This window comes from Anneissia japonica, unplaced genomic scaffold (assembly GCF_011630105.1).
Source record: "Anneissia japonica isolate Jap-2015-1 unplaced genomic scaffold, ASM1163010v1 scaffold3975_len13376_cov111, whole genome shotgun sequence".
NCBI lineage: Eukaryota > Metazoa > Echinodermata > Crinoidea > Comatulida > Comatulidae > Anneissia > Anneissia japonica.
Genome location: NW_022727124.1, coordinates 4,283 through 13,367, shown reverse-complemented (window position 1 = coordinate 13,367; position 9,085 = coordinate 4,283). Strand labels below are relative to the sequence as shown.

The 9,085-nt window shown below is 35.1% G+C and overlaps 1 protein-coding gene across 1 annotated transcript; it reads left to right on the top strand.

The window, feature by feature from the left end:
- Positions 1 to 2,170: 2,170 nt before the first annotated feature.
- On the top strand, positions 2,171 to 7,620 carry LOC117113510 (1-aminocyclopropane-1-carboxylate synthase-like protein 1; the record flags this gene model as incomplete). The annotated part of the gene is made up of 7 exons (XM_033256861.1): positions 2,171 to 2,248; positions 2,675 to 2,775; positions 3,176 to 3,317; positions 4,043 to 4,184; positions 4,853 to 4,995; positions 5,822 to 5,975; positions 6,385 to 7,620. Coding segments are annotated over 7 exons (804 nt in total), but the record flags the coding sequence as incomplete, so codon positions are not given.
- Positions 7,621 to 9,085: the final 1,465 nt, after the last annotated feature.

Below are 9,085 nucleotides of genomic sequence, written 5' to 3'. Positions count from 1 at the left end.
TTATATCTTTTATTTCATTTGATTTAGTTTGTCAAATTTATATAGCCTATCCAGACTATCACATTTTATTTGACAAGAATGTGTGTCATTCCTAAATGTGGTCATGATGACATCACATCATAAAATGTATAAGCATTTCATGACTATATAAGGGCATACAAACAATTTTTTGTCAAAGAAAATTTGGTAGTCTGAAATGTTTTTAGAATAGGAATATTACCACTATTAGGATACAGCAATAAAGAAGGATTACAATGCTTGAGGGTGGGGGACGACTAAGGCCGTGTTTCCGCAGCACTTATAATTTCTCCGATAAATTATCTTAAAATTATCTCCAACTATTTTATCCCATCATGCAACATTAGGGACAACAATGCAATGTGTTCAAAATCAAAACATCCGTTTTGTTGACCTAGCAGGTGACCGTTTTTTCGCAAGGTGGATAGGCCTAGGCAAAGAATGAAATCGTTTGGTTCTATTTCACTCTGGGAAATATACAGTCATAATGATGTTTTATTGTACTGCAGTTTTATATAGGAATTGAGAAGATGAAAAAGATTGCTGGCTTTGTTTGGTGTGCTTTATGGTACAATAAAAGATAGGTAGGGGACTTACACCTAGAGGCCCAGCTAGGTACCATCAACGTCAAGCGCAAACTTTCAGGCTTTTTTTAAATATTATTTAATAAGCATTTTTTAAATATTATTTTATAAGCATGAAAAACAAGTTTTTGATTTTTTTTTTTTTTTTTGTAAAAACCATTGGAATAAAAACGGAGTACTTACTCGGACGTTTTGAATCGTATCACAATTCTTTTCAACTGACTGAAATAGGTGTTACACTTCAGTGGTCATGACATCATCAGTTGGTTGATGACGTCGTCGTACCTTCTCCGATGTTTGGAGATGGTGCGGGGCCGGGTAAGGTGAAATCATTATGAGATCATTGTAGATATTTGGGAGATCATGGGCGCCTTGGTCTCTGTTCATGGTGTTTTCTTTTTGTCTTTATATTGCTTCTCTAATACGCCATTTCTTCTGATGTTGCTCTTCGTCCAATATGCTGGCATCCTAATTTAGTACATGATTATGTTGTGTCTGCATGGTCTGTGATGGCGAACTTGTGTTGAATTGATGATCCGGAAGCCCTGGTCATGACCCCACTTGTGTGTTTGTTGGCATCTTTTATGCGGTCGTGAACACCATCTCCAAACATCAGAGAACATACGACGGCGATATCATCTACCAACTGATGATGTCATGACCATTGAAGTGTAACACCTATTTCAGTCAGTTGAAAAAGAATTGTGATACAATTCGAAACGTCTGAGTAAGTACTGCATTTTTATTTCAATGCTTTTTATAATAAAGAAATCAATAACTTGTAATATACTGAAACCAGATGAAATTTTTCAAAGATCTAAGCATGAAAAGTGTACTCAATGAAAAGTGTATTATGCAGTGTTTCATCTTATTCCTAGGCTACTAACTCTCAAAAAGAATACTTTGCATGTCGTGGTTTGATGTCCGTCGAAGGTTATTTATTTTCGCATTCGGATCTTTTTGCGAGAAATTATCGGATTCTCATGCAAAAAATTATCTGAAACTTTTGGTTCTGTTTCCGCAGCGAAAAATAGCAAAATGGCTACTTTCCGATAATTTATCGGATAATAAGTGCTGCGGAAACATGACCACTAGAAAATGAGATAGCATGAAAAAAAGGGAGAGCAAGGGGTGGGTGAGGGACCAAGAAGCTAATATATATTTTACTAGGCCTTATTGCTTCAACATCTATACTTTCATTCTGTGACCCTATCCCTCTCCATTGATGAGGTCATCATTACTCACCCACTTGACTTCCTCTACATAATGGTTGTATATTGTATAATGAACTTACATATTCATAGCCTTTATGTGTTCCTAGAAAACAGCATCATTAATTATTTATTATGGTATTAATAATGATTAATTTTTTGAGTAAAGCCTTGATTATCAGTCAAAATTTATTATGCTTTTTACCCATTAAAAATCTCATCTATTTTATTTTGAGACTGTTTTGAGTTTTATTTATATATTATTTTAAGTGTATTATAATTGTAAATAGTAGAGGAGGAGGTACACTTCATCACTTAACCTTAAGCTGCCCATATGTTTAAACATTTCCATTACAGATAAAAGAAAATGAAACAAAACCATATCAACTAACAGTTGAAAAACTTGAAAAAAGTTTAGAAGAAGCAAAAGCAAAGGTAAGTTAATTTCGGCTCTGCCATCTAAGCACAAATTGTTCCACAGCATAAATGTAGTTTTTTATATTTCATATGCTTTTGGTCCCTTAGCCTGAAGGGGATAGGTAAGGTATTTTGGTGAATAGGCCTTTGAAAGCTACAGTATACATGCCTGCTAACATTGAAGATTATTATTTCCATCATTGATTGAATACAAAATTTGATGCTAAAAAAATTTGATTTGATTAAAAAAGACACTTTTCACAGTTTCCAAGTGGGTTGGGTGGGGGAATCCCCAATGACCCTCCCAGAAACTGAAAGCTTGTAGCACTGCATGGTGCTATTCAGTAGAGTAGGTTATCATGTTTTATGGCCTATATTTGATATAATTTACCACATTTCTTTGATAGTTTTGTAATCTACCTTATATTCTTTTTAATTTTTCAGGGGATAAATATCTGTGGACTGTTCCTCGTGAATCCTCATAACCCGCTAGGTGAAATATATTCAACCGAGTTGATCAAAGATTGTCTCCAGTTTTGTCATAAGTAAGTTATAGATAGCAGCTTTGCTTATGGGCCATGTGCACGTTAAAAAAACGCAGAGCACTCTTTGTGAAAGAGTAGGGGATTGTCTCCCGGTGTACTGCCCACTCACCACCAGAAGGAACCCACTGGAACTAAGTCTACTTCAGACTCGTGGGTTATCCTTGGTGTTTACATCGAATAAATCTCTCCAAGTACTCAAGCCAAACTTCATTTCTAAAGAATATATAATAGCTGTTAAATATGCATTTAAATTTATCTGATAGTGGAGTTGTTTTTAGTCAGGGAAAATCCAGCTGTCACAGGAATGGAAACCAGTCCCCATCATAACAACCAATATTCAACTCCACTAGATATGCATGTTCATACATATTTATATACAGTGCTTTCTATTTATCTTAAGGCATTCTATTCATATAATATTTGATGAAATATACCTGACGAGTGTGTTTAAAGAAGGTGTCCAGCCTACTAGCATCCTTCAATTCAAACCAGAAGATATTCCAGACCCTGAGAGAACCCATCTGATATGGGGCTTTAGTAAGGTAATACAGGATTGCAATTGTTATTTCTCACTGCGCTCCAAGACTCGTCAGCCGACGCAATTCTGTAGAAGAGACAACGCCATGACGTGTGCACAACAGATCGTTTTTAATGATGATCCGTTGCGGCGTCACATCCTCCTGCGCTCACAGGTAGCGGAGTTGGATTTGTCGGCCGGCGGCGTACAACGCAGTGGGTGCCCGGCTTTAGGTGGATTATGAAGATGATTATGATAATAACGAAATTTAATGCATGATATAATTTTTCCGGACTATCAAATTTTATTTGACACAAACATGTGACGTGCCTAAATATGGTCATGATGACATCACATCATGACCATATATAGGCACACAACAGATTTTTAACTTCCTGGGGGAATATTCTACAATATTTCTGATAGTAATCAGCGTATTGGTGTTCCAACCTACCAGGTACCCACTCATGGGGGTGGAGAGACAACTGTAGGTGGTGGCTCCAGAAATTTGCCGACAGGAGGTTTGACATGTCCGGCAGAGAGTCCGAACCAAGAGGCTTACTAGAAATTTGGTCAGGGTCTGGGAATAAAAAAATCCCTGGTAAGGGTTCACAGGAAGATTTTTTATGTCCGATGGGATGCAAAATGCCCTCAATTATAATGTATATTGAACAGCTCTATTTTAAATATTCCTTCTTTTTCAACAGCAACTTTGAATATTCATTTAGGCTTTGCTCTCTTTTTACATAGGACTTTGCCATGTCTGGAATGCGTGCGGGTATGTATTATGGGTTTTCCGATGTCGTTCGTCAGCAGGTTATGAATCAGTGTCGCTTCACAGAGATTCCTGGATTTATTCAGACGATGTTGTCCAAAATGCTGAAAGACAAAGGTAAGTGAATAACAATGAACTTTTATTGTTGAAACTTCATATAACTCGCATCCTCAAGACTAAACTACATCCTCACTTTTTTAACTATATTTATAGAGAGTGACCCCCTCAAGCATATCTTAGAAGGTCGGCTGATATTCAGGGACTCTTTTAAATAATTTGATGCTTTTATCAGTGAAGTCCCTCTGTGAGGCTTGAAAGGCACCTTTCAATCAAAGGTGAAAAGACAAGGTCAAGGAATTTTGATTGTTGACCTACGAGCATAAAAGAAAATTATGGAATTGTCCTTCGCATTCAGGCAGCGCTCAAGAAAACAATGTGCCTAAATATGGGAGCAATTCCATTATTTTCTTGAGGGTAGACTGTAGTTTCGATCATCATCATTAATGGGGAGGCTAATTATTTAGCCACTAATCATGATGTCTATGTGACTATCTGGCCTCCCCACGTTGTCTACCAAATTTTCATCAATGAAAAAAATAATAAATTCTGCCAAGAGAAATAATAATATTTTAAACCTTGAATCTTCTCATTTATGTAAACTATTAATATATTGATGATGACAGTAGTGATGACAATGATGATTGCACTATTGTAATAGTTATTTTTATTATGAAGATAAATTTAACATCAATAAAAGTAGTAATACTAGTAAATTATATTTTCAGATTGGTTAGATGATGTCTACTATGCCACTAACAGGAAGAGATTACGAGAAAGTTACGAATTGGTGAGCAGAGAGCTAACGTCCATAGGAGTGCCCTACCTAGAAGCATCATCCAGTCTTTACCTCTATGCTGATTTCAGAAAAGTATGTGCAAACAGTATTTTTAAATTTTGTAAAACCCACTGTTTTCATTATTATTATGAGCTTAGCATTTGGCCGATTGGTATGGTTCCTGCCTTTTGCACGCCACGGCCTGGGTTCCAGCTCTGCAGCCGACTATTGAATTCGGGTCTGTTATAAACACTCTGCTCCTCATATAACCCTTTCAGAAGATTTAGGCGAGTTAAGGACCATCTAGTATCTGTTGTATGTTGTAGTTTAAGTCAGGTGGTGCTGTGCTGTGGCTCCTGTGGGTCCACAGAGACCCAACCCAAATTTCCATAGTGTATTACAGTTAAGGACAAAATAAAGAATATTATTATTATTAATTTTGCTATTAATTATATTAATTTATGGTGCACTGATAAAAGAAATGATCAAACCTGCAGATGTTATTGTTGTTGCTGTTGTTGTTGTTGTTGTTGTTGTTGTTGCTGTTGTTGTTATTCAGTGGCGTATCTAGGGGTGCAAAGGGACAGACACCCTCCCCAAAAAAGCTGCTGTTGTTGCTGTTGTTTTTGTGTCTATGTTGCCTGGAAGTTAAAGATGGCTGAAAGAGTAAATCCAGTGGAGGTGCATGATGGGTCATGTGTCATCTTAAGTACTTTATTACTGTACAAACGTCAATAAACAAATACAACACTACACACTTCCTGATAACCAAATCCCTTGTGGATACTTTATTAGTAAACATAATACAGCATCGGGCATAGACACGCTCTCTCTGGGACCCTAGTTTTGTTATTGCTATTGTACTTATTGCTATTGTTGTTGTAGTTATATTTATTGTTATTTATTTTAATTTTTCCAGTTCCTGAATGAGCCTACATTTGCTATGGAGAAGGAAATGTGGTATAAATTCCTTGATGCTGGAATCTACATCTCTCCAAGTCAAGCATTTTACAGTGATGACCCTGGCTGGTTCCGAATTGTATTTTCAGTTACCAAAGACATACTTGAGATTGGTTAGTGATTTATCTATCATTTTTTATTTTTATGCTAAAACGAAACATCTAAAATATTTGAAAAAGAAAGGTTTTATTAATATAGAGGTACATATAATATTTGGTTGAAATAAAAGAGACCAACCACCAAACAAAATGTGTACTCACTTTCTCCTGCCCAAACACACATCACTCCCACTAAACACCTGCGCACAAACACACGCACACACCAGCCAGCACCTACACACATAAGCAGTAGAGTTACATAATTAATTCAGTTAATTCAATTAATTCGATTAGTGTCTTATGTCAGACACTACTGTATCATCAACAGATTATCAATTTACATCCAATCATTAACATTAGGTTTGTTGTTCAAAAATTATACATATGTAAGTTTTAATTTGAATACTTATTCTTTATTTTTCAGGCATGGAACGAATCAAACAAGTTTGCAAAGACAACCATCCTTGAATAAAATACTGTTTTCATCTTTTTTAATCCAGTTTAAAAAATTTATACAAGTATTTTATATAACTGCTAGTTATTTTATTAAATCTAATTCGTTATTATGGTGGTTTATTCAGCAAACCTGATGTTATGTACTTAATATTTTATTAATATTTCAACATTCTTTGATACCTCTTGAGAATTGAAATTAAAGATAAACAATTGGGCTAATACATTTTAAATATCCTGTACAATACTTGAAAATGATTGAAGCAACTCAATCAATATATTGAAATATTCTTAACAAAACAACAGTTCTTTTCAGAACTATCTATGTGGTGTACTGCAGTCATTTAACACATTACAATTATAATTTGTTACATTCTTTGTAAAGCAAGCAATTGAAAATCAGAAAACGCAATTTTTTGAGGTTTTTTTTTTTCCAATTGACAGGCCTTCTTTGTTTGTTGCATTTTGGCTGATGATCATTTTAAGAAATTTTGTAGTGAAGTTTTTTCGTATTTATTCAAATTTGAAGTAAACCCTCCCTCGAATAACTGCTCCGGGTGTTTATTTTTTCCTTGTATAAATGCCAAATGACTTTAAACAAAACTAATGGAAGCAAAACCATTCTCAAAAGATTGTAATAATGTCTACTCCAGTAGAATTACATTTTTTCTAACCGGGTGTGGATTAATAAATCTTTATGATTACTCAATATCTCATTTTGACATTAATTATGCTTTGTAATTCCACATTTAGAGTGAAATATTATAAATTATTTATACTAATAAAAGCAATACAAATTTATACCTCGTCATGTGTGCAACCATCATCGAAAATCTGAAGTATATTTTTGAATTTTTGTGCCAAAGATTGATAATGATGTTTCAAAATGCTACTTTTAAAATTTTAAGTAATAAATTTTATACATTAAACCTGAATTTTAACCCCGTAATGGGGTGGGTGATGGTTGGCAGTTCCTGGAAGTGAGCGAGCTACTGACCTTGTTTCCCAAAAAAGACTTGTCCTTGGGACAACATAAACGTGTTTGTTTGGTTCTGTTCTACCTTGTTATTACTAAGTCAGCATAGTACTTTAATGACAATATTTATAATGAATTGTATTCATTTGCAAATGAAAAAACCATTTGTATGCATATTCACTACAATGTTTGCTCATTTGATGTAATAAATATACCAGTCAACATTGCAAACTCTCCAGATTTTAATTTTTTTAAAATTTTACCATACAACTGTTACTACTCAGGGATGGATCCAGAATTTTTCAAACAGGGTGGGGGCACAACATATACAGAATAGATAAGTGAGGCACGTTCACCCCCACCCCCGTTCCCCTTACTGGATCCACCCCTGCTACTGTACGTTTGCCAATGTAGCTCTGCTACGACCTACAGGCTAGTTTAACCACCAGCGGTGGTTCCAGAAATTTGCTGCAGTGCAGCAGTGTTAACGGCTAACTCCCTACAATATCATATACAAAATACGACAGTATTTATTTCTAGCCATTTCTCCAGATAATTTATCTGGCCAAACGGCCTCTTGAGGCGCACCATTGTGTAATGCAATGTTCCCGACGGTTATTTGGATCTGTTCAACCACGGTCTAGTGGTTATGATGCTCGCCTTGTCAGCGAGAGGTCGCAGGTTCAAATCCTGTCGGAGGCATTTTATTACACAATGACTTTTATAGGACTTTATTCGTTGAAAAGCTACAGGGTAGCCTACAATGTTCCATCATGTCCTTATTAAACACTGTATATGTACCTTTGATGATTTATATTTCTCTTGAATAAGCGGCGCTCTCGAACTAGCGCCGCACTAAACCTGAATCTTTTTTCTAAGCGCCGCTCTCGAATAAGCTCCGAGGTGCTTAATCGAGAGTATATATTACCTATATTGCGTAATGAAGTACTTTGAGAAATAGGCTTTTAAATACAATGTGTAGTATTACAATGAATAAATAACAATGAAGACACAAGCATTTGTAAACTTTTATTTACGATCACATGAACCTATGATGGCCTACTGAACGTGAGGCAATGTGAGTTACTGTAGGTAACATGGGAACAGGCACGGAAAGCTCCACGAAAATATATTTTTAATAAACGCCGCCCACAAAGCGCCGCATTGAAGCCTCCAAAAATTGTATAAACTTTTGAGCATTTATATACATAGCCAGACAAATGAAATGGAGAAAGGCAGTGTTTGAAATCTGAATAATAGAATTAAATTTCAAATCAAATTAACATTTATTCACTTCCTTTAAACAGAATACAATTACAACATAATTTTTTTTATATAGGCCTATATATAAAGTAAATACAAGGAATTAATTATGTAAATTGAAAAAAATCAAGTAAAAAGAAAAAGACAAGACCCAAAAAATAAGAAAAACAAATCTTGTGATGGGACAGTCTGAAAGAAAAATAAAAACCAGAGCCTTGCAGGCGTCAACGTTCCTATACATGATACATGGCTTAAAAAGTATATAGGCCCTATATATATATATATATACGTGTATATATATATACGTACATATATATACACACATATATATATACGTATACACGTATATATATGTGTGCGCGTGTGCATATATACGCGTGTACATACATACGTGTGTGTATATATATATACGCATGTATATTATACGTATATA